Source organism: Vigna unguiculata, chromosome 2 (genome assembly GCF_037176805.1).
Source record: "Vigna unguiculata cultivar grain cowpea cultivar isolate G323 ecotype 2 chromosome 2, ASM3717680v1, whole genome shotgun sequence".
Classification (NCBI taxonomy): domain Eukaryota; kingdom Viridiplantae; phylum Streptophyta; class Magnoliopsida; order Fabales; family Fabaceae; genus Vigna; species Vigna unguiculata.
The window spans coordinates 6,405,272-6,430,433 of record NC_140793.1 but is presented as its reverse complement, the minus strand read 5'-3'; the positions used below and the strand labels follow the sequence as shown (position 1 = coordinate 6,430,433).

Below are 25,162 nucleotides of genomic sequence, written 5' to 3'. Positions count from 1 at the left end.
CAAGACCTTTTGCCTTAGCCGTTGATCTCCCTAACAACATGTTATGTGCAGCAATTGAACTATGATATAGGGAATAAGTTAGGATATTTTTATATAACATGTCATATTCACAAGATTGATATTGAGGTTCTTACCAATCTATCACTTGTCTAAGATGGTTGGGGGGAGGGCGATGCAAAGAGCAAAACCACACAACAAGGTTCTCCCTTAGGGAAACCACAAGCAACTGCCAATGACGCTGATAAGAAAATAAATTCATTGTTATGCATTAAAATGACTGATTATATTCATAAGTTAACAAAAATGACTTACCCAGCAACATAAGGGACAAAATAAATTTCTTTTCCACGTTGAAAGCATTTGGTCACATATGCTTGGATGTCATCAAACTTGTTGCCTTCATGGGTGAGTTGGGGGTCTATAAACCCATATAGATCATTCAGCCCCATAGTTTCAGTGACACCAGACAGATACCTAAACCAAAAATTGATTTCATATAAGTAAATAGATAAATATATCAAATAACTATATATAATGACTAAAAGACTTACATCATCCATAACTGAATAATGGTAATATTGAGTTCCTCTTGTCCCCGTGCAAGCTCCAAGACATCTTGGGAATGCAAGTAAAGTGGGATGTCAAGATCTCTCCCAAAAATGTTAGCATCCCAAGGAACTTGCATCGACTTATCAGCTATGATTTCTGCAAGTTGGAGCAATGCACCAAGAGGATCGTCCAAAGAGAGAAGAATCTTCTTTGATTGAGGTTTTTCCTATATTGATGCAATTTCAGTTAAAATGGAATATAATTTAAGTTTGAATATAATAAACATGTAAACTTAAAAATGTAGTATATTTGTGGGTTTAAGAGTCTGTACCAGGGGGTCAGTAACAACCAAATCTCTAGGCCAGGCGAGGAAACACTGGAATGCATGTGCCACAGTATACACCTCATCTGTTGGCACAGGAACTAAAGCAAACGGCACGAGAACCTCCTCTACCGTGACCTTAACCTCATCCTCTAATAACTCCATGCCATGAAGAACTGTGGCTGCCTCAAATACTTTTCCACGAGCCACTAGTGTCTTCTCTGTACCATCCCAAATATATAGCTGACATGGATGAGTGTCATCCATGTCATCCCCGGGTGGAGCTGAACAACTCCCCTTTCCGCTTCTACCTGTTAGAGTCAATGATTTATTAATGTTATTCAATTACTTTATTAAATATCATTTATTCAATTCATAACTTATAGAAAACAAATTTACCCGTGGGAGACACAAATGGGTCTAGTTCTGGCGGATGATCCACTGGCGAACGAATGCCATAATGCTCAAATTGGCGCATTAGTTCTTCTCTCACCTGCGTCGTGATCATTTCCTTTAGTCTTTGTTCATAATCAGCACCATGACTGCATGAAGACTGACGAGAGGAGGAACCAAAAAATTGGCGTATGCCGACTCCTGATCCAGCACCACGCACACGTCCAGGGTGCTCAGGTCGTCCAATTGCAGCAGCAAGTATGTCATGACGACCTTCTGGAATGAATCCTCCTTGGGAGGTCTGCTCAACCAATGAATCCTACAATGTAACAAAAAAATTTATAAAAAAAAATACAATATAAAACATGAACGAGCAATTTAGATAAGAATTGTATCTTACAATTTTCTCAGAGATTTCTCGTGCAAATTCAGAAGTGTAGTTGCCCGATGAGCGTAAACGGGCTAACTTCCACTTCTGATGACGTGATGGTGGTGAAGGAGGCTCAGTATCTTCACCCTCAGAAGGTGGGGGCCTAGATTTTTTCTATTCTATCATTATCTTCTCTTCAAGTTTTCTATACCCACCATGAGATAATATGTGCGGGTTTTTATTTTGCGCACTTATGCTTTTAGCCTTTTTCCTCTTTACCTGTAACATATAAAACCCACTTTATGAATTAGTTAAAATTTTGCATAATTATCAATTGTGCTATTGATGCTTTCAAATAAACATATATTCCATCCTTTAGATATCTGAAGCTCAAGAAATTGACGCCATGTGTCTTCATCAATCCAAGTGTGTTTCAACAATGGATTTTCATTCTTTTTATGTCCAAAGACATACCTAGACGTCAACTTGGTCTTAAAACCACGAAATTTCTCAGCCACCGATGACAAACATTTTTGTTTAAGCGTCGGCACATTTGGAATATCAAATGTTAGCTGCAATATAGAAAATGTCATCAACAATATTTATCATATTATCAACAAAATCAAAGTATAACGTTAATAACATTAATATTAGTTACCAATAAATCTTGTCATATCATTTCCCGATCAGCTTCAGTGACATGATCAAAAGATGGCGTAAGGATTGATATTCTCTCTCGTGCTAACATTCCTAAATAGCTTTTGAAGACGTCCCCAAAATGACCACTAGGCTCACCAGTGTCGACGTTAATATCAACATGTGTTTTATGACCTTTAACTCTTTTAATTAAGAGCTCTCTCAACCTAGTGGCTCCTCTGGTGGGTCTCTTAGTAGGTGCTTCATCCTCTGATGAAGTAAAATGTTCAGCCATGTATCTGTGAAATGAAAACATAAAAAAACATTAATAAGCAACATATAAAATAATATATAAAACATTATTTAACAAAACACCTAAATTTTAACAAGAATATGAAATTCATACATAAAGTTATTGATTGGTCATATGTATATTCCTTCATCGTGATCTTCTCGAATTGCATGTACATCATCAACTAGATGGATTTCATCAAAATTTATCGTTCTTCTAAATGGGTGGGTGACAGCAATATTAAGATCACTCATATTTTCTTCATTAGGATCAATCTATTTTTTTTCATGAAGAGCGACAAACCAATGTTCAAATGCAGGATCTTTAACATAGAAAACCTGAGATGCTTGTTGTGCCATGATAAATGGCTCGTCTCGATAACCCACCTTTCAAAAATCCACTAGAGTCATTCCTAATTCATCTATTTTAACACCACTCTTATTGTCAATCCACTTACATTTGAACAGTGGAATAGTGAACATGGTATAATCAACCTCCCATATCTCTTGTATTACACCATAGTATGTCGTTGATCCTACTATAGGATTTTGATCTTTAGATGTAGAAAATTATAGCGACTCAGCTTCAAGACTGACTTCACTATTTTGTACTGTGCTTTTATCATCAAGAGACTTTGTATAGAATGTGCAATTATTGATTTCATAACATGTACAACATATGACATCAAATTTCAACCCATTTGCTAACCACATCAAAGTCTCAAAGCATTGCGAATCTTTCAAAACCTCATATTTAAACCAAGGCATAAATGTTCTATTATGCTCCATCAAATGCCATTTCTCTGATTGTCTTGGATTGTTCTCTTTGACAATGACTTTGTGAACAGATAAGTAAGGCACTACCTCATTTGTGTTGTTCAATATGTATAGGTGTGCTTGCATCAACTCTTCGCGATTTTTGGTAACCACACTCACACCTCGGATGCTGTTACTTATAGAACACCTGTTCAACCATGATCTGTGAGGAACTCCTATCGGTTTTGCTTTTGCCATGTAATCTGAACAAAACTCGACACTTTCTTCAGCAATATATCTTTCGATCATTGAAGCTTCTGGACGATATTGATTTTTCACATACCCTTTCAAAATCTTCATGTAACGTTCAATGGGATACATCCATCTTAAGTATACTGGTCCACAAAACTTGATTTCTCTCACCACATGAACAAGTAAATGTACCATGATGTCAAAAAATGATGGAGGGAAAAACATCTCTAGCTGACACAATATGATAACAATTTCGGCTTGAAGTTCATCTAACTTTAAAGGATCAATGACTTTGCTACAAATTGAAGAGAAGAATGCACACAAACGCGTTATAGTTTGTCTAACATTATTGGGTAAAATTCCACGAATAGCTACAGGTAACAATTGTTGCATTAAGATGTGGCAATCGTGAGACTTTAGGCCAACAAGCTTCAAGTCTTGCATGGACACTAAACTCTGAATATTTGAAGAGTATCCTTGAGGTACCTTGACACTCTTTAAACATAAGCAAAAACTTATCTTCTCTTGTCTGGACATAGTGTAACATGCAGGGGGCAAATAAGTGTGCCTACCAACCTCCCTTGGTGCCAAGTCTTCTCGGATCTTCATTTCAACCAAATCCAAACGAGCATTTACTCCATCTTTTGTCTTTCCCTGAATGTTGAGTAGTGTACCAATCAAGCTATCACACACATTCTTCTCTACATGCATGACATTTATGCAATGCCTAACTTCTAACTTCGACCAATATGGAAGGTCAAAGAATATTGATTTTTTTCTTCCAAGGGCTCGATGCAGATGACTTCTTGGACGTTTTACCAAATACATGATGTACTTTATTAACTTTTTCATGAATTTGAATGCCAGTTAATGGAGTTGGTGCTTTGTCATTCTCTTGATGTCCATTGAATGCTTTCTTTAACCTTTGATAAGGATGATTAGCTTGTAAAAACCTTCGATGGCGCAGATACACGGTCTTCCTTCCGTTTTTCAATTGATGAGATGTAGTGTTTTCTTCACATATAGGACATGCTTTATGACCCTTGACACTGTACCCTGACAAATTACCATAAGCTGGAAAGTCATTAATGGTGCAAAATAACATTGCATGCATCATGAAAGTTTCAGAAGCAACAACATCAAATACTTCAACACCATCAACCCACAACAACTTCAAGTCTTCAACTAGAGGATTGAGATATACATCTATGTCATTTCCAGGCTACTTTGGACCAGATATCATCATAGACAACATCATGTATTTTCTCTTCATGCAGAGTCTAGGAGATAAGTTGTAAATGAATAATATAACAGGCCAACAACTGTGGTGTGTACTTAAATTACCAAATGGATTCATTCCATCGGTAGCTAAGCCAAAATGAATATTTCTACATTCTTCACCGAACTTGGGAAATTCCTGATTAATATTTTTCCATTGCATTGAATCAGCTGGATGACGAAGGAGTCCGTCACATCTTCTCTCAGTTGCATGCCATCTAAGGTTTTTAGCGTCTTTAGGATTTGCAAACAAACGCTTAAGTCTGGGCACGATTGGAAGGTACCAGACTACTTTCAAAGAAGATCCTTCCTTCTCTATTTCACCATTAACTTCACTGTTTCTTTTCTGCTTGTACCGTGATGACCCACACTTTGGACATTTTTTCAAATCTTCAAATTCTTTTCTGTATAATATGCAATCATTAGGACATGCGTGTATCCTTTTATACTCCATACCCATCGGACAAAGAATTTTATTGGCATCATAGTTTCCAGTGGGTAGAGTATTTCCTTCAGGAAGCATTTCATTCAAGAGCACGAGCAATTCTGTGAAGCTTTTATCTGTCCAACCATTGGTCGCTTTCAAATTCATAAGTCTTAAAACCGTTGATAATCGCGTGAACTTAGTTGAACCAACATACAATGGAGTTTCCGCATCAGCAGACATCGTCTCATACACATGCACTTGTGCAAAAGCTTCTGCGCCAACATCTCGTATCATGTCCTCCATATTGTCTTCTTCTACTTCTACTCGCTCTTCAAATTGCTCTTCCCGTCGCTCTTCCCGTCGCTCTTTCATGGAGGAATTGGCAAGATATTCAGTCCGAGAAACAGTTGGAATGTGTATTAATTCGTCGTGCCATGTCCATATTGTATAACTTCTAAGGAAACCATCACAAATAAGATGTTCCCTAACTTGAGTTGCATTCAATTTTCTTCCATTCAAACAGTTGACACAAGGACATCTGAACTTCACCTCATCATCACTTCTCCCCTCATAACGTTGCGCAAATTTTATAAATTCCTCTACTCCATTCTCACACTCAGCGCTAATACGTGGTAAATTAATCCAATCTCGATCCATACTAAAATTGCGTGAACAATTTCAGTAATCTTTGAATCAATGCTCATGTCGTAATCAAGGTGTGACCCTATCCCATTTAAGAAGATTCACTTTCTTTATTTTATTGGTACATATTACTTTTAAAATACATATCTTAAATTTCACAAAATTTTGCCAGTATTTCGCATTGGCCTTCAGGATACACGAAGATCAAATATGCACCCGAAGATCAATACAAAACACAATTGACAAATATTCATGAATTTTAAGATATGTATTTTAAAATATATATATATATATATATATATATATATATATATATATATATATATATATATATATATATATATATATATATATATATATATATATATATATATATATATATATATGCACTAATAAATTACTAGAAAGTGATTAATCTTCTTAAACTGTCCAATCGGACAATTCAAGATTCAATACATTTAAATTATTAGTATTGTATCCCCTTATATCTAATTTAAAAAAATTGTAGTTTTTTCAAAATGAAAACTCGGGGACAATACATAATTTTCGTATTGAATCTCAAACGGGAAACTAAGGCTAACTCACATATAAGAAAAGCAAACATGTTTTACCAAATAATTAATCAAATATATAAAGCAAACAACACATTGGCATCATAGGAAAATATTAGAATTAGGAACCTGGGAGTGCGTAAAAAGCAGATGACAGTGGAAGATGATGCAATTCAATGCGTTTGAGAGCTACAAGAGATAACAAAAAACACAAGAGAAAGTCATAAGTAACAAATAAAAGCAAAAACAACAATTTCCTTAACATCATATATTACCTATTTAATTATAGTGTTCTTACAATTCTCTTAAATTCAGACTTAATGCTCTACATTTGAAGACACAATGCTCTTAAATTGATACTCAATCCTTTCACAAAATTAATCAAAACACTCCAAACAATTTCAATCTCAATGCAAATTAACACTCACAATAACTAAAATTGAAAATTAACATACACAAAACAGAAAACCAAACAAAAACGCGTTGGAAATTTACCTTAAAGAAATCGCGGCGCGACAATTGCGGCAAAAAAAGGAAAATGTTCGCATACGAAATGGAGGTGTAGCGACGGTGGCCGGAGCAGAGTGGTCGGAGGCGCGAAAGTTCGGTGGCAGTTGGTGGAAGAAGAAGAAGGTCTCGCGTGGTGGTGGAGGGACGCCGGAACACTTACAGAGAGACAAAGAGAGGGACGACTGGCCGGAGCAGCGTGGCCGGAGGTGAGACGAGACGGCAGCAACACAATGGTGGCAAGGGGCTCACATGGTGGTCTCGCGTGGTGGTCTCGCGTGGTGGTCTCGCCGGAAGTCGCGGAGAGAGGAGGAGACAGCAACGACGACAGCGCAACGGTGGCAGTGGCAGCACAGGAGCTCGCGTTGTTGAAGTGGCCGGAATTTGCAGAGAGAAGAGTGGCCGGAATTTGCAGAGAGAAATGGAGGAGACAGCGCGCGCGAGGAAGAAAGGGGTTCGCGATTTGAGCCCTAAATCAACTATATGGCCTCGGTTCAGCTTACAACCGAGGCATATAACACCTTTTGGCTCCGGTTCCCTAACACCCGAGGCCTAAAACCCCTTTTGGCACCGGCTTTTCCCCATCCGAAGCCTATAAGTCCCAACGTCAATGGCATTTTTGAAATTTTTGGCAACCTTTTTGGCTTCGGGCTTCCTTAACCGAGGCCTATAACCTCTTTTGGCACCGGTTTTTTTTTTAACCGAGGCCTATAACCGCTTTTGGCTTCGGGTTTTATGTGAACTGAGGCATAAAAGTTGTCTGTAATTTCAAAATTGCCACCGCGCCATTATATGCTTCGGTTCCTCGCCAACCGATGCCAACCGAGGCCTATAAGGCGAGGTAAAAATGCAATTCTGCACTAGTGTTATGACTTAATGATTGTCCATTGATTTGATACAGTTACTCGTATGATTGATATGATTGATACTCATATGATTCATTACTCTTTATGTAAATATTTGTATTAACTAGTTGATTGTTGATTTGTTTCTTTTATGGATTATATGTTGTATCAATAAATAAGACTATTTCTATCAATAAATAAGACTCTTTCTATCAATAATGACACACATAAAAGTTGTTCCCTATTCTCTAATTCTTTATTTTTTCTTTTATTCTTTCCTCTATTATTAGTTTTATTTTATAAGAGAACTCTGTTTTTTTTTTTTATTGGCAGATGTCATGAGGGAGAACTTTTCACCAGTATGCTCCGGTCAATCCGTAGGTAACACTACAACAAAAATCACTTTAGACAACAACATAAAATTATGATATAAATTATAAAAATCGTGGTCTAAAGATTAGACCACAATTTTTTAGGCGTGGTATAGGTGAGTGTAGCTATATGTAATAGACAACAGTTTTTAGTATGACAATATTTTTAAAACCGTTGCTTAAAATTCTTACAATAAACAACAATTTTACATGTTGATTTTATACCTTACCTATGTTTTTAGACCACATTTTTACTAGTTTTGCCCACATAGTTTAAAGCAACAATTATATAATCATGGACTTTCATGATATTTATATATCATTTATAAAAATGTTGTTTATTATATGTTTATGCTACATTTATTTAGCCGTTGTCTATTTTAGTGTGTTCTAATCTATAAATTGTTGTAGTGTAAGATACATATTTTTGCATCTGATGATTTGTTTTATTTATCATCCTTCAAATGTGATTTGATCCACAAGGCCATTGTTGACTGCAGCTGAGGCAGTGGACCGAGAGAATTTAACAGTTTAAAGAGTAAACAGTTAGTTTTAAAGAGTAAACTTTCTATTGTTCCTTCCGGCATCAATACATTATCAGGAACTACTCATTGTACTATTGCATGTTCGTGTTTTAGCCTTATTTATACTATTATTTATTATGTTAATTTTATATTGAATTTTGTAATGTACACTTTGATCAATATATTTAAAAATTAAATGAATTATTCGTTTACTTTTTAATGCAATTTAAAACACGTACTTTTATGTGTGTCATTACTTTTGTTTATCAAACATTGTAAGGTTTTATACTATTATTTATCAAACAACACATTACTTTTAATTAAGATTTCAGATATTCATAAATAAGTTTCCTTTTGTCATTTGATAATAAGCTCAAAGTTTTCATTCACATCATATAAATTCCTCAAATAATAAAAATACGCTAAATATATTTAGTTTTTCTTAACAAAAAGTTATAACTAGTTTTATTTATAGAAAATAGCAATCTCATTGAAAAAATCAATTCTAGTGTATGATAAATATTATAATCTTATTGGCATTGATAGTTGAAGCTATTTGTTATGGTTACTATTGAAATATGTGAGGTCGAAAGTTATATTTTTGTTATAATTGGAAAATGACTTTAGGTTAGTTGTTAATTCTTCTAAGAATTAATGTAAGGATTTTAGCATAATCTGATAAAGATAGATAAATATGTGTAATATTTTTAATTTATAGTTTCTAAAAGAGAGGAATAAATGTGCTAAATGATTTAACAAGTACTGAGTGAAATTTAAAAAAAAATGTTTAGTTTGAATGATTTCCTCTTTTATTAGTCAAATTAGTTTTTAGAAATAGGTTTGTTCGGTCTGAATATAATTTTTTTTATAATTACACAAATTTAAGTGTTGATTTGATTTTCATGTTTTTATATTGTTTTATTTTTCTATATACAATATCCTCTAAAAAGAATATAATTATTGAGATTTGGCATGTCATCTTAGTTAGGAAATTATTTTCCATTACAATATTTTCTAGAATGATAACTTTTATTAAATATTTTAATATATTAAATGTATATTTTAATTAAACAATTACTAGTAATAAATGACAGCTTAATAACATCATATTCAGAAGATATCAATTAAACAATTCATTTTAATAGTTGGTTAAATTTTAATTCCAATCAACAATATGTAGTAAAGAAAGTGAACATAACGAACCTTTTTGAAAATCTCGTAAATTAGGTTCCACGCATTTAATCTGGAGACAAGATCCGATGTTCGGGATTGAATCTCCTCTTGTGCGATTAACCTTTGTAAAAGTCGAAAAGAATCGAAGGGCTGAGATTAACTATTCTACATTTCTTCTTGCTCTCACCGCAGAGAATCCCCTCACCCGTTAAAGGTGGTGGTTGTGCTATATGTAGGAGTGTGCAAGACAAAAAGCTTGTACTATTAACAATTTCTCCACTTTGTTTGTGTTTGGGAGAGAAAATTTTCTTGAATATGGCTGCCACATTCTTCTCTCAACTGTCGCTTCTTCAATCCAACAACCTTTCTCCTTCTTGTCTCTCTCCTCGCATCCCTCATTCTCTGGCCAGCCGTGTCAAACCCTCCTCCCTCGGTGAGTGACCCAACACCGTTCTTTCTTGGAGATTTTTTTGATGAATGTGTTCTGATGCGAAATTTTCGATTTTGATGGCAGGGGTGGTTTCTGTGAGCAAAAGGGTAAGTAGGGTGGTGCCCAATGCTGCTCTGAAAGCCTTGGAAACCAATTCGGATTTCCCCATTTCGGCTAAGAAGTCCATCAACAACCCCATTGTTGTTATTGATAACTACGACAGCTTTACCTATAATCTTTGCCAGGTTGGTTCATTCGCACTTTCTTGGTGTTTATTGTGGGGTTCTTTGGTTTGTCTGTAATCTTTGCAAGGTTCTTTCTTTGTGTTTATTTTTGTCATGAAATTTGAGGAATTGCGGAGGATGAATCCATTCTTGATCAGTCGTGTGGTTCCTTCTTGATGTTGATTATGTGGTGGTTTAATCTATAATCTTTGCAAATTTCATTTGATTTATTCCTTTTTGGTATTGATTGATTCTCAAGATTGTTTCTTTTTTGTTTTTTTAGTGCTTGATAACTTAAATAATGTACTTTACTCACTGTATTAGGTTGAGAAAAGGTTGCGGTATTGTTTGTATTTGACTGATAATTCCTTCCCTTTTGGGTGTGCTGAAATTCCTTACAGTTGATGAATTTGAAGAAATGTAGAAGACCTAAATCCATTCTTAATTATTAATGTGATTCTTACTGGTGTTGTTTTGTTATCAAGATTGATTCTTTTTTATTTTGTAATATTTGAGGATTAACATCGTATAGTTTTCTCACTGTGTTACTCTGAGAAGCAGTGTTGATTGTATTTTTCTGCAACTTTCTTTGTGTGTTCATTTGTGTGATTTCTTCTTGATGTTGGCTCGTACTCAAGATTCTTGGTTGTATATGTGTGTTTAGGAGTTGATGAATTTGCAGAATTGTGGAAGACCTAAATCTGTTTAGTAGAAGTATTGGGAGTCATTTTAAAGGATTCAAACTTCTGAAACTTGTTGAGATGAAAGAAGTGATTTAAATTCGTCGCATGATCTGTGAAATAAGCAGCAGGCAAAGTTTTTTAATTTCAATTCAAACACTCTTTTGTTTGTCATCTGAAAATGTTATATTGATGTTTTTTGCTCAGTTTTTGTCCTCCTGCAATGAAGGTGGGTTATATTTAAGAAAATATTTAAAATGGATTTCCATAACAGGGTTAGTTTATTTCAAAAAATATGGAAATCTGGAAATTGAATTAAGTCATTCATTCCCTAAACTCTTGGAAATGGAACTGAAATTCCCCCATCCTTGCCCTCCTTTTCTGCAGACTGGGTGAAATTTTATGAAATGAGCTATAACAAGTCTGACATTTTACCCTCCCTGTTTTTGAGAAATATGCAACTAGGAAAATATGAGAGATCTGTGTAGAATCTGTTGTTGTACATGTGCCTCTGGTTTACAAAGGGGCTATTCTAACATTGTATGATTTACATTTGAAGTATATGGGAGAGTTAGGATTTCACTTTGAGGTCTACCGCAATGATGAGTTGACAGTGGAGGAGTTGAAAAGGTAAAATTATTTTTGCTGCTTCTACGTGCCTAACAGTAGGATAATGCATGCTCTTTTCCTAACTATGCATATTTTTGTCTTTTGCATAGGAAAAATCCTAGAGGAGTTCTGATATCACCTGGGCCAGGTAAGGCTTGGTTTTTTGAGTTTTTTGTTTCTTTTTAATCTCTGAATTAACTATGCTTATGGTCAATGTTTCATAACAGTAAACAAAAAGAAATAATAGAATAAACACAATCACTTACATTGTTTCATCTTACAGGGGAACCTCAAGATTCTGGCATATCTTTGCAAACAGTTTTGGAACTTGGACCAACTGTACCATTGTTTGGTGTGTGCATGGGTTTGCAGTGCATTGGTGAGGCTTATGGAGGTGAGTTTTTAGCAATGGATGCCTTTAAGTCTCTTTATGCACATACACATTAGGTGTATAAAACTGAGTATAAAATTCTCTTGTTATGCTTGTATGTCATTCAGTGTTAACCTGACTTTCATTTTTAGTTGCATTTAGATCTTTACCATATAATCTCTCTTTATCAACCTCATTTATTGCTTTTTTTCTGGGTCACTACAATAAGATCAAAACTTTCTCATGTTATCATCTGCAGGAAAGATTGTTCGTTCTCCTTATGGTGTCATGCATGGAAAAAGTTCCTTGGTTTATTATGATGAGCAAGGAGAAGATGGAGTACTTGCTGGATTGTCAAAGTAAGGTTTCTGCTTTCAATTAGCAGCAGCATTCTCTTTGTTTTCAAGTTTCAACTGGCTCTGACATGATTTTACTCCAATTAATTTGTATCATTTTCAGTCCTTTCTTGGCTGGTAGATATCACAGCCTTGTGATTGAGAAAGAGAGTTTTCCTGATGAACTTGAGGCAACAGCCTGGACAGAAGATGGTCTTATAATGGCTGCTCGCCATAAGAAATATAAGCATCTGCAGGTAAAATATCAATCTTTCTTCAGAACTTGTCTTATTTAGCACTGAAATAAATGTTCTATCAATGAAAAGTAACTTGGTCTAAATGATTAAGTGTTCCAATAATACATGAAGGGAACATAAAAGGAATATGCTGATGTAAAGACTAACTAGACTGTGATTATTGAAACTTGATGACTGATTTAGGGGATTGAAGTATTCATGTTGTAACTGTTAATTCCTGGTCTTCACTTAGGAGAAGATAAATTAACAACTTGATATTTCTCTAATGCAATCTAGGAAGAAATCTATTTTCCTTCCAAAAATAAAGAAATATAGTGTAATGAGGTTCATTCTTGATATGGAGTTTAGTTGACATCACTATGCATTTGGCATGTGTTTTATTATGAAGCAAATCAATGTAAATGTGTCAGTTTTTTCCTACAAATTCAGAAATTTAGAAATGTGAGTGTGATGCATATATACCATGAATTGATGAGTTCTCTAATTAATAAACAAAATTCATCTAATTCCCATTCTTATCACTTCTGTTATATTTTCATGTTTTGTTCTTATTGTATTTGAAGTTGCAACATGTATCCCTTCTCTTGAGACATTGAAATTGATTTTTGTTTGAAACTACAGGGAGTTCAGTTTCATCCTGAGAGCATCATAACTCCAGAAGGGAAGAAAATTGTGCATAATTTTGTGAAGCTTATTGAGAGAATGGAGGGTGGTCGTTCTTAAAACAATATTTGATGTGTGCATAGTAGTTAAAATGTGGATTTGAAGTTCTGCAGCAAATAAATAAAGATAAAGATTATTAGTTAAAATCTTTATCAGTCACTTTAGAATGTGATAGTTAAGTTAAAAACCTCGACCTCATTGAATTATATAAAAGTTTGATTTTACTTTCTCACTGTCATGGTTCACGAGAGAAAAGGTTAGTAGATGTGAAAGCTAAAAAAGTATATATATGCTAGTAAAACGGTAAAAGACATTTTTGGGATTTATGTGATGAGTCATGTCACTTGTGAGGTATAAATGTGGGTCTGGCTGATTTACCAAATCACTAAAAACAAAAACATTAATTAATTGAAAAACTAATGATAAATTAATACTCTAACTTTATAATTCTTTAGTATTATTAAAACTTCGAAGATGAATAAAAGTAATGTTAAAATCTAAAAAAAGAAATCAAGTTTTAATTTATTAGTTGAATAAATTATGATGAGTTTTTTTTTATATTATGAAATCTTAACTTTTATATTTTTTATTTTAAAATTTTGGTGAAGATATTTGTAAGTCGGGGTTACAAGTAGGGATGATAATGGATGGCATATATTTTGGTTTGAATATGTCATACTTGAAAGTAAGAATTCATTCTTATATCATTGGATTTGAATCTTTATAGGAGGAGAATATGAGTATATTCATACTTATTATAATTGATGATTAAATAATTGTTTTACAAAATTAAAAATAACAAGAAAATATCATTTTATTCAATGTTTGAAGGATACAAATTTTCTTTTATTTAATATTATAAGGAAAGAAATTATAATTATCGATATTAAATAAAAGTATTAAAATAAAAATTTGATAATAATTATAAAAAATATAAAAATGATTAAATGTATATGTTGAAGTGAGGTCGATTAACTTACTTAAAGTGAGTTAAAAATAAATTAGTTCAACTTGACTTGTTTGTTGGTGAGTCAAAATTTTTGTGACCTAACTCAACTCATCATAATTTGGTGTTCTAGTGAATTAAAAAGAATGTTTTGTTCGTTATATCTATTTTATATATTTGTTGTAGTATAGTCAAAATGGATTGACATAATTCATTTTCTCATAATAGTAGAATCAAAGTGTGTACTTACTTTAACAAACATTATTTTAAAGATAATAATTAAAAATTAAAGTGTTAACCTGTATAAATTGTAAAAAAAAAAATTGAGCATCCAAAGTATTTAATATTTAATAACATTCTAACATTTAAAGAAGAACAAATTATTAATGTAACATCCCATTTTAACAGTTTAAAACTAATAAAATAGGACGCTTTATTATAATATTCAAAATAAGTAATTCATTGTATAAAGTATATTAATATAGTTTTACTAAAGATAAGACTATGAAATATATCATTTATACAAGCCAACTAAACCAACAAACTCAAAACATAAACTAACCACTATTAAAGCTCCTAGAAAATCTTTACCTACTTTAACTGATAGCTCATCAACCTCCAGAGGTGTCTCTAAACCTGTAACTTTATCTACTCCCAAAATGGTGATCATCGTAAAAGAAGAAACCAACACAAGACCATAAAGTGCAAGGGCAAGCTAGCTATACAAGAACATTCATAAATAGTTAAATTGTGCCAAATACTTACTAACATAGTATAAACATATTTATGCCTATAATCAAACAAATAGTTGACATTTAACTCAATCATCCAGATACATGTCATAGATATATGCACTTCTTAGACTTCGCAGCACAAGGGATCATCACTCAACCACACAAAGGTTAAACCTTTTAAACCTATGACCCAAGAACAAGCCCAAAGGTCATGACCTCCGGCTACTCTCACCATATAACATTATTATACTTTATGTGAGTATGAATGATTATTAGAGTTTCGCGATACCTCCTTCCAGATCCACCTATATCAAGGCATGCACTAACAATACAACACTAGGAATTTCCCTTGAAATCCTTCAAAACTTCACCAAGTATACTCACCACAACTTATTATATTTAATTCATCATAATGAGAACGATAAACATGCTTCACATCAACCACAAAACAATCTAAAACAATTAAATAAGAGAAACAGGAAAAACAGGAAAAATAACGATATACATCAAAACGATGAAAACCATTTCTCTAACCATAGACTTTAAAACAAATATCCCATTGGTCAAAGTGAAGAATCACGTGTCTATAATTAGTTGTCAAAACTTCAGTTCGATCTTACAGTTAACAAAGTGAAAATATTTATTTTACCAAGAGAGCGCAGACTAAAAAAACAGGATGGTGTCCACGCCCAACCCTTGGAACCCACTAACTTCTAGCGCCTAACAGTCCAAAAGTGGCACCGACAACACCAAGTTAATGGCCTAGCAGTTGACGACACTATAGCAACACCCAACGGTGTATCAGAAACAACAATTTGGGGGGAAGTTGATCTTGTGTACTTGACTAATTGGGCATCTTTCCTTTTAATGTTTTTGATTCCAAATGATTTTAGAGAGTTCAAAAATGATACTCAATCACTCAAAACACAGATCCAAACCTTTCCCCAAATCAAGACCAAACACAAATCAAATATCAAATAATTCAACTTACAACTCATCAATTTTTAACAAACCACATCACAATTAACTATCAAGATGATAAATTCAACAGAAAACTAGTTTCCCTTATCTGACAAAGCATCTCTACAAACCCAAACAACTCTAAGAACACCAAACGCTCTTAACTCTACAAGATGTTTTATCTACACATAGAAACATCACAAAAATAATCTTGACATACCATTATGATCATTGATCAACAGAGACTCATATAGAAGACGAAAACATCACATGCAAGCAGAAAAAGTCTCATATGCGACAAAAACAAAAAAAGACCGAGAAAAACAACTAAAACTTAATTTACACGAACGAAGAAATTGATTAGCCTAAATTAAAGAGCTCGCCGCGAGGATCACTTCTATGGTCTTAGATCTTCAATTAAGCAAACAGACGAGGAGAACCCTTAGAGAAAAGCTAGAGAATTCTAAAAAAATGGTTTCTAGATAATGTGTCTTAAAATAATGAAACTTGTTTATAATAATTCTATTTATATTAAAATATTTTAATATTAAAATAATCGAATTTTATTATTTTTAAACTACTCTCACTTGTAAAACACCATTTTCTAGGGTTTTACAATTAACTTACATAATTAGAAGTAACATATAATTATAATAAAAGACTTATAAAAAAATGGTAGAAAACTAATAAAATATTATTGTTGGTGAACTATGGATCAATCTACTTCAATCTGACTCGATATCATTTAATTCATGTTGAATTTTGTTAGATCCACTTTTAATAAAATTAAATTTTTTCTAATTGAATCATATTTGAATCCATGGTGAGTCAGGTTGACTCATGTCTTAAAATCCATTTTAATATTTTTAATATTCAAGTATTTAAAAAGAAAAAATGGATATAAGAGTAGAAATGAAACAAATATTTATACCTAGCTAAAAAAATTTGAATATTTATTCATTATTTATAGCCGTAATCAATCGGTACAAAAATTCTGTCACAATCAGGTATGATTCATTTGCAATCTCTGATTAGAATGACTCATAAGATTGTCAGGATAAACTTAATGAATTTGGTTATTGATTTGTAAATCTCAGTTTTATTTTATGTTTGTAATTGCCTGCTACGGTCAATGGAGATTGCTTGTATTTTATGCAAAGTCTTTTTGGTCTTCAGATTGCAATCTGACCCAGCAAATCTGAGCATACTTAAGAATAGGTGTAGGACAGTGGAGTTAGATATCATTTATTGAAATGATAAATAAAATTATAAGACACACCAAAACAGAATAAAATAAAGATATAATATTAAGGCTTAAATACCTTTTTGGTCCTCATTTTCGTAGTGTTTGTTGCGAATGGTCCTCATTTTCACAGAATGTTTAAAATGGTCCTCATTTTTACCGAATGTTTAGAATGGTCCTCATTTTCGCAATTCGTGTTTTATTTGGTCCTTTTCTGTAACGCCGTTTAAATCATTAACTGAGCATTGTACATGTCGCACGATTTGTATTAGAGTGAATTACGTGTACTGTACATGTGGCTTAATTAGATATTTGGGGATAAATAAGTGAGCTAGGATTTTGGTAGGGAATGTTTGGGCAGTTTGTGAGTTTTGGCAACTTGTTCCTCCATTCCCAATTGGTATTGCTGCAATCTTCTTCTTCCTGCAATCCCATTATATAGGTATGTTACGGTCCCAATCTTCTTCCTTTACCTCTGGTTGTAATCGTTGGAGGCAACCGTGTTGTATCACTTCGTGCACTATTGGTGGTTCAACGAGAAACGAATTAACCCCGATTTGTAGTTGTGGAGAGATGGCTGCTTTGAGGATGACAAGAACTCCAAAGAATATTGGTAGAAAATTTTGGGTACAATCTATTTTTATTTTTGTGTTAATAATAAATTGGTTTTAATTTTTGGTTTATTGATTTACAAAGTGGTGGTTCCAATAATGTGGGCTTCAACTTTTTCAAATGGTGGTGTTGATGAGAAGGATCATCACTTTCAGGCATAGTTTCCACTTCAATTTCACCTTCCACTTCAACATCACTATTCAGACCACTGGCATCCCCAATCTCTACTTCAGCAGCCTCTTCATGGGCCTCTACTTCACCACCGTGGTGGACAATAACATTGAACATATCATCACTCATTGCCCTAAAGTAAATTAAACAGATAAAAAAGATATATTATTAAGCCTACTTTAACGCAATAGGGGACCACTGCTACAATCAATTACAAATAAAATAATTGGTAACCATTATACCAACATCGACAACCGACAAACAAACCAACTAAAATAATACCCCACTGAACCCCACCTACAGACACAAACTACACAAAATCATGGAAGTAATTTAGAAACCATGCAGAACATCACAACAATCGAAAGACAAACAAACCCAAAAATAGAATTACGAAAACCCTAACCCACGAGCAAACACAACCCAGAAAACCCTGAACCCACTTACCTTGTTGATGATGATTAACTGGAAAATTGAAATGAAGAGTGCAACTGCAATCCAATGATGAAATGGCAAGTATTAGCTGCTTCCTCTACAAATCTGAACTCAAGAAAGACGAAGATAAAGAAATTTCCCTAATTGCAAAATTTCCCCTAAATTGAAAAATTAACGTTAATTAGCCACATGTACAGTACACGTAACACACCCTAATACAAATCGTGCCATCTGTACAATGTTCCGTTAATGATTTAAACGGCATTACAGAAAATGACCAAATAAAACACGAATTGCGAAAATGAGGACCATTCTAAACATTCGGTAAAAATGAGGACCATTTTAAACATTCTGTGAAAATGAGGATCATCCGCAACAAACACTACGAAAATGAGGACAAAAAAAGTATTTAAACCTAATATTAAAAATCTTAATAGCCGACCATATTTATCTTTATCTTTCTACTTCTTAAATTCATGTGAAATAAGCAAAACATAACTTTATCTTTACATTTTATTTTATGGGGATGTTCTTTGTAATAAAAAAATCCATAAATTAATAAAGTTAACTCTCACTGGGGTGTTATTTTTTAACATAAAGCTTTAATTTAAAGTAACGACCATACATCGTATAGTTAGACAAAGGTTTTCCTTTATATTTGTATAATAGTGACACGAGAATTTGAATGAGAATTTCGTACAAATTATATACATTTAATTTCATGTAGGTACAAAGAATGAAATTTGGATTTTAAGGATATTCTGGGACAAGAAAAATGCAAACTTTGTGTTTAAATAATAAAATGATAAGCAAAATTTACTCATTGTTAATTCTTCACTGCAACAGTCTTTTGATTCCAAATATATATTTTTTTCTCATTCCATTTTATAAAGTCTAACTGGATAAATATTCCTTGTAAGTGTTAATTTAATGACTCTAAAGTTAGAGCTCAAAATAAGTGTCACAAAACATGTTTTTCAATTAACTTTCCCTCCCAACTTGAACATTGCAGACAAAACTGCAGAAAAAGTACATTTGTTTTATAAACTATACTAAAGTAAATGTTTACGTTGTGTCAGTTATGTTTTCATATTTTCCATGCATCAATGTGAATGCAGAAACACTAGTAATATTTAACTTTAAATTCAGCAGTTACAATGTTAAAAAGATTAAACAAAAAAATGAGTTACAAAGCAGAACACAAGTCACAGGTCGGTTTGGAATCTCCACCGGTGTGTCGTTTTCTGCCAGAATAAAGATTTTCACTCCAGTTTCACAGTTCATGTGAAAATTTAAAACTTAAAAATAATAAAATAAAACTAGGGAGAATTATAATACATTATATCAATTAAATCAATAATTAAACTCTAAATTTAAGTAAAATAACTAATTAGTAAAATGATCTATGTTTCTAGCAAAAAAAATATACTGAACATTAAGAGTCATGTATGTTTCACAAATTACATTAAACTCATATTTATATGTATTTGAAAGTTGAATTTTAAATTTAACTTAACCCAGTTAATAAACTTAGTAAAATTTTCAAACACAAATCTTAAAAATAATCGTTTTTTTAAAACTAATTTTACGACCAATGAGTCTTATAGAATAACACATCTAGATCTAGCAAGAGAAAAAAAAACCTCACCGAATGTGAAGGCAGAACAATTAAGAGTGAAAATTTGTAAGAAATGAATGAATATTAAAGGAATAGCCATTGATTGGGCAACCAATGGGGGAATCATGTTGATTGTATGGCCTAAATTTCTGGGTAATTTTTCAAAAAGCAACCTCTCTCTTCCATCATTCATCTTTGGTGTTGGCCAATGGACAAGTTGAGGTTTGAAATTTACTTTTGTTTGTAGCTATGATTATGACCTTTTATCATTTCTCATCTAGGTACTTAAGAACAAAACTCACATTGACATTGATTCTTCTGCTAATTATTCCTTCTCCACCATGTGAGGCCAAGTAAAAAAAAAAAAATTATCGACATCAACATTTTCTATTGAGATTATGTAACTATGACACAGGTTACAAAACATGTCCAATGTTGTTTAAATAATATGGACTAAAAGGAAGATGTTATGTATCTGTTTACAATTTTATAAATGTATGAAGAAAGTGTTAAATGAGAGACTGAAATCAAACAACAGAAAAAACATATTTTATTAACGCTAAAAATACATGTGAACTTATTTAAACATGACTGTAGTTGAATTTGCTTTTGTTGTAATCAATATATATTAAAATACCAGAGTTTGTTGCTTTATGAAGGGTTTGTTGTTTTTCTTATATTTTAAAAAAGTTTCTGATATTTGTCAAACTAGTGGCTATTGCTTTTTTCCAAAATGCTTTTAAAAGTGGAGCAGATTGCGGATCACTGATTAATTACTTGCACTAACTAATATTATCATTTACACTAAAACTAATGATATGTAATGTTTTGTCACTTTCATGGCAATGGAATGATAGTTTTGGGAAATTTCACAAAAACATAACATCAAACCAGATTTGTCATATACTTGCTAAGAAAAACCCCTCATAAAGTACTTCTAAACATCATTTGATGTGAAGAACTGTGTATGGTAATTTTCTCATCATAATTAAATCACAATTTCAGTTCAGCATCTCTTAACTAATTTTCCTTTATAAAGTTTTCAGACATAAAACTAAGTGATCATCTTATAACCTCAACAATTCCTTTCTATACACAAAACCCAAACTTAATAATAAGATCAAATTCATTATTAACACTACATCCCAAATTATAACACATAAGTAATCAATACCATTTATATCCAAAATTTTAAAACAATAAATTTATAAATCTTCTTCTTTATATATTATTTAAATCTTATTTGTGTTGGGTATGAAATTTAAACTCATTTAAACTTTTAACATTGATGATCTTAATAACAAGTGAAACCCATATAATAAATTGAGATTACTTTGAATGCAAAGCTTCAAAATAATTGTTCTATAAATCTTTCATTATTCGATATGGGTTTAAGTTGTTAACATTAGTGGTAGTTGTGATATGGTGAGTGAGCAGTGAAATGCCCCTCTTGTTGTTATTTGAAAAAACGAAGGACAGAAGTTGGGTTGAATGCTTGGTTTAGGGTGAGGCAGAGAGACGGTGGAACAGGATAAGAGAGGCCAATAATCAGTCCCAATGTTGTACCTTAGAGGCCACAAGACAAAGGCATGCCAAAGAAAAAGAGGAGAGAGAAATTTTGGTCACACTATTTAATGAAAGCAGCAGTGAACTAAACACCCCTGCACCATTTCTCACATTCAACACTTCACTTTGGATTCCAATTACCTTCACAAAATCGCCTCATTTTGTGTCCCCAACCTGACAAATCTGACCATGCAATTTTTCCAGACACTCCAACACACCTCACTGCACTCATCCACTAAATTTATCTTTGCTTTCATATTGGATTCTTCCATACCAACACAAAAATAATTCATACCTAACCCTCATTAAACAACTCACCCTCATAACTATACACACTTTATTCAGTTAACTGTGGATCATCTTTCGTTTTAGTCCTTCACTTTGAAATTCCCAAAACTCATTATCTAGAAAAAAAGATCCATTCTTTAGATGTGCTCTTAACCCAGGCAAATCAAACAGATTCAAAGATAAAAACATATTTCCTTTATGACAAAATCTGCATACAGAAGCATACATTAAAATGAAGAGGCAGCCTCTTCCTGACTACCTCTACTACGGTGGTGTCGTTTTCCACGGTGGCGCCGGCCGTTGCCGAACGTGACGGGATCAAACTTTCTAAGCCTTTGAGCTTCTTGGGGTTTGATGACACACTCTGGTGGAGGGACTTTGTATCTAACAGTGTCATAGCAGTAAGAGTATGTGATGTGCTTCAACCTGAAGTTGTCCATTTTGGTTCTTTGTGCTGGGGTGATGCCAGAAGGCTCTGCCTCAGAATCTTGGAAACTACTGTCACACTTGGTCACATGCTCAATGGGATCAACTGCACAGCCATGCAGAACAAGGTCTGAGAACTCAGCAACATAGGGTGCATACTTGTAATTTACTCTATATTTGCCTCCATTGGTGGCCCAATCAGATGCATCCCATATGGTGGCATACAAAGTCATTGGCTTTGAGGGGAAATCTCCTCCCATAGATTCTGTTCTCATAACTTCCCTGATAGGAACATCATCCACCATAAATCTGCATAAGGAAGAAAATAACTTTTTTACATAGTCATCCAACAAATACTTGTCTTGTATGGTAAACTTGTTGATCTTCATAATAACTACCTTAAAATATCATACAAGTACTAATCATATGGTTTTTGTTGATTGAGAATGTGATAAAACTAAACGTTATTAAATTTATCATTACAAGTAGCAAGTAACAAGGTGAAACATAAAAGGAAATCCAGAATAATTTCCTTCCTCCAATCTCCTGCATGCGAGGGGCACACAAGATCCAGTTGGTATGGTAGCTATAGTAACTAAGGAATGAATATTGATTAGCAATTCTTGAATTTAGTAGGTAGACAAAAATAGTTCTCCAACAACTAAAATTCATCTTTGTGGGTCACGCATCCCACCAAAATTTCATCATGTGGGTTCCTCTCCACAAGGATGCACACAACTTAAAAATTAGGCCTTTTCATATCTGGTTTTTATTTACTATCAGCAAAATGATCAAAAGCATGAATTGTACATTGTAATCCCATTACAGGAAAAAACTGGTTTTGATGGAAAAAAAACTGTGGATGTAGTAAACGGTAAAAGAAAACCAGAGAATCTTTTTAACAAACCCCTACCGATCCAGCAAAAAAAGCCCTCACACTACTCCATCAAAGCAAGGGGTTGCTGGAGTATAATAGGCAATAATTGGACACGTAAAGAGACTAGTTTTACCAAAACAAGGAAAATGTAACAACCAAAGATGGCATCATGGATTCAAATAGGTTGCATCATACACGATCTTAGAATCAGTCCAGAGAATACTGTACTGATGGAAATCCTCAGCAGGATCAAACCATAGGCCACATCTTTCCTCTCTACCAATGTTGGTACTTCCATTGCCATAAACATTGGTCTGAACCCTCCAGTCTTTGCCTCTAATGTTCCCCAAAAACTCAAAGTCTATCTCATCGTGGTTCTTCTGGAACATGTCACCATTTGACATCTGCAGCAGAAAATGTGAGAAACAAATCACTCGTGCCCCTATTTTCCGGGGAAAAATATGTTAAAAGAAGGGGAAGATCCAGACAAACAAACCAACTGGCGTTTTCATTTCAATAATACAAACAAACACTGAATTTTCCCTTCAAAACAGCTTGAAAACAGGAAAAACAAAACAATCTTTTTTGGCCCCATTAGTGACCTCATGAAAAAAATGAAACTTAAAGCAATCTGTTTGTTTTCTGTTTTAATATATTAATATTTCCCAACAAATAACTTAGAAACAAGCTTCAAAAAAACTCTTCTGGAAACTCCAGACACCTGGATGCATCATATTCACAAAGTGATAGCTCTTAGTTAATTGAAACCAAAAAGTTTTAAAAAAAAAGGAAGAAAATCGTTACGAATGATCGGAATTTTGATGGAGTTTCTGATTAGGATGGACGATTAAATTTGTACAAAAATGGTATGAAATAATAACAAGAAAGATATAATTTTTATTTTATCATCATGCATTAGAACCCATTATTACTCACATAAAATGCAACCACAACTCCAGCTGTGTAATCAGAAGGCAACTTAATCGAGGCACTGAAGTAGCCATGAAGGTAAAGGTCATGAGACACAAACCCAGAACCTGAAATCACAGCCCAGAAAAACAAAAATGAAAATGAAAAAACATGACAAAAATAGAAAAAAAAAAGTGACCATGTAAGAAAAAAACGAATGAAACATAGAAAAAGACCTGTTCTTTCATCAAGTGAAAGGTGAACTGATTTTCCATCTCTATGGATGGCCAAGTTATGGTCCCCAAACAAGGGGGTGTAGCCATCCTCAAAGGCTATGATGGGCAAGTTTGCGAGTGACCCAGATGAAGCAATCACTGCAAAAAAAAGCAGAGAAGAAGAACACAAGAGGAACCACCCCATGTGACCCCCTCCCATGTTTGTTTCCTTAATAATGTGTCAAAGGATTTCTTCTTCTGGCTACTTGTCTGCTGTTTCTCTGAGTATTGTAATATTATTATATTATATAAGGGAGAAGAGAGAAGAGAAGAGTGATGAAGAAGAAATAACAGAGATTAGAGAGAGAGAGAGAGAGAGAGTTAGAGAGGTTGGAATATAACGTTTTATTGGCAGACTTGGGAGTTGGGAATGTGCTGTGAGTAGCTGTTCTGTTCTTATGTAGACAATTTTTCTGTTCTTTTTTCTTTTCTTCTTTTTCAAATTTTTTTTTTTTTTTCTTTCTATCACAATTTTTCCTAATTATTATTACATGTAATACATTTGCATTGACTCATTGGGAATGTTTTTATTGTTTTTTAATATTATTTTTGGTATAAAGTAAAAAGCATATTGAGTTTGTAGATGCTTGGAAGTTGTTTAGGATAAGCAATTTCCAAGTATTCTATGTGTTGTTTTTTGGAGTTAC

At 33.4% G+C, this 25,162-nt stretch overlaps 2 protein-coding genes across 3 annotated transcripts; one reads left to right on the top strand and one right to left on the bottom strand.

Moving 5' to 3' along the window:
* The first annotated feature begins 10,116 nt into the window (after nt 1–10,116).
* LOC114170563 (anthranilate synthase beta subunit 2, chloroplastic-like) lies at nt 10,117–13,687 on the top strand. The gene is made up of 8 exons (XM_028056070.1): nt 10,117–10,320; nt 10,402–10,562; nt 11,781–11,851; nt 11,941–11,978; nt 12,114–12,224; nt 12,460–12,559; nt 12,660–12,792; nt 13,414–13,687. The coding sequence occupies exons 1-8, from the start codon at nt 10,203–10,205 to the stop codon at nt 13,513–13,515; spliced, it is 834 nt and encodes a 277-aa protein (XP_027911871.1). The 5' UTR covers nt 10,117–10,202; the 3' UTR covers nt 13,516–13,687.
* Nucleotides 13,688–22,200: 8,513 nt separating this feature from the next.
* On the bottom strand, nt 22,201–24,892 carry LOC114174115 (putative xyloglucan endotransglucosylase/hydrolase protein 27). Of its 2 annotated transcripts, XM_028058875.2 has the most exons (4): nt 24,477–24,889; nt 24,268–24,368; nt 23,527–23,735; nt 22,201–22,763 (listed from the first exon to the last, which is right to left on the bottom strand). In XM_028058875.2, exons 1-4 carry the CDS (start codon nt 24,673–24,675, stop codon nt 22,256–22,258), a joined length of 1,017 nt encoding a protein of 338 aa, XP_027914676.1. In that variant the 5' UTR covers nt 24,676–24,889; the 3' UTR covers nt 22,201–22,255. The 2 variants fall into 2 exon arrangements, with proteins under 2 accessions (XP_027914676.1, XP_085526300.1); XM_085670174.1 differs by having other exon boundaries at nt 24,268–24,892.
* Nucleotides 24,893–25,162: the final 270 nt, after the last annotated feature.

Coding starts and splice junctions, on each gene's coding strand:
- LOC114174115 (XM_085670174.1), bottom strand. CDS start 24,675: ATGGGAGGGGGTCACATGGGGTGGTTCCTCTTGTGTTCTTCTTCTCTG. Junction 23,736..24,267: donor GAGTTGTGGTTGCATTTTAT/GTGAGTAATAAT, acceptor TTTCTGCTGCAG/ATGTCAAATGGTGACATGTT. Junction 22,764..23,526: donor TGGACTGATTCTAAGATCGT/GTATGATGCAAC, acceptor TTCCTTATGCAG/ATTTATGGTGGATGATGTTC.
- LOC114170563 (XM_028056070.1), top strand. CDS start 10,203: ATGGCTGCCACATTCTTCTCTCAACTGTCGCTTCTTCAATCCAACAAC. Junction 11,852..11,940: donor ACAGTGGAGGAGTTGAAAAG/GTAAAATTATTT, acceptor TCTTTTGCATAG/GAAAAATCCTAGAGGAGTTC. Junction 11,979..12,113: donor TCTGATATCACCTGGGCCAG/GTAAGGCTTGGT, acceptor TTCATCTTACAG/GGGAACCTCAAGATTCTGGC.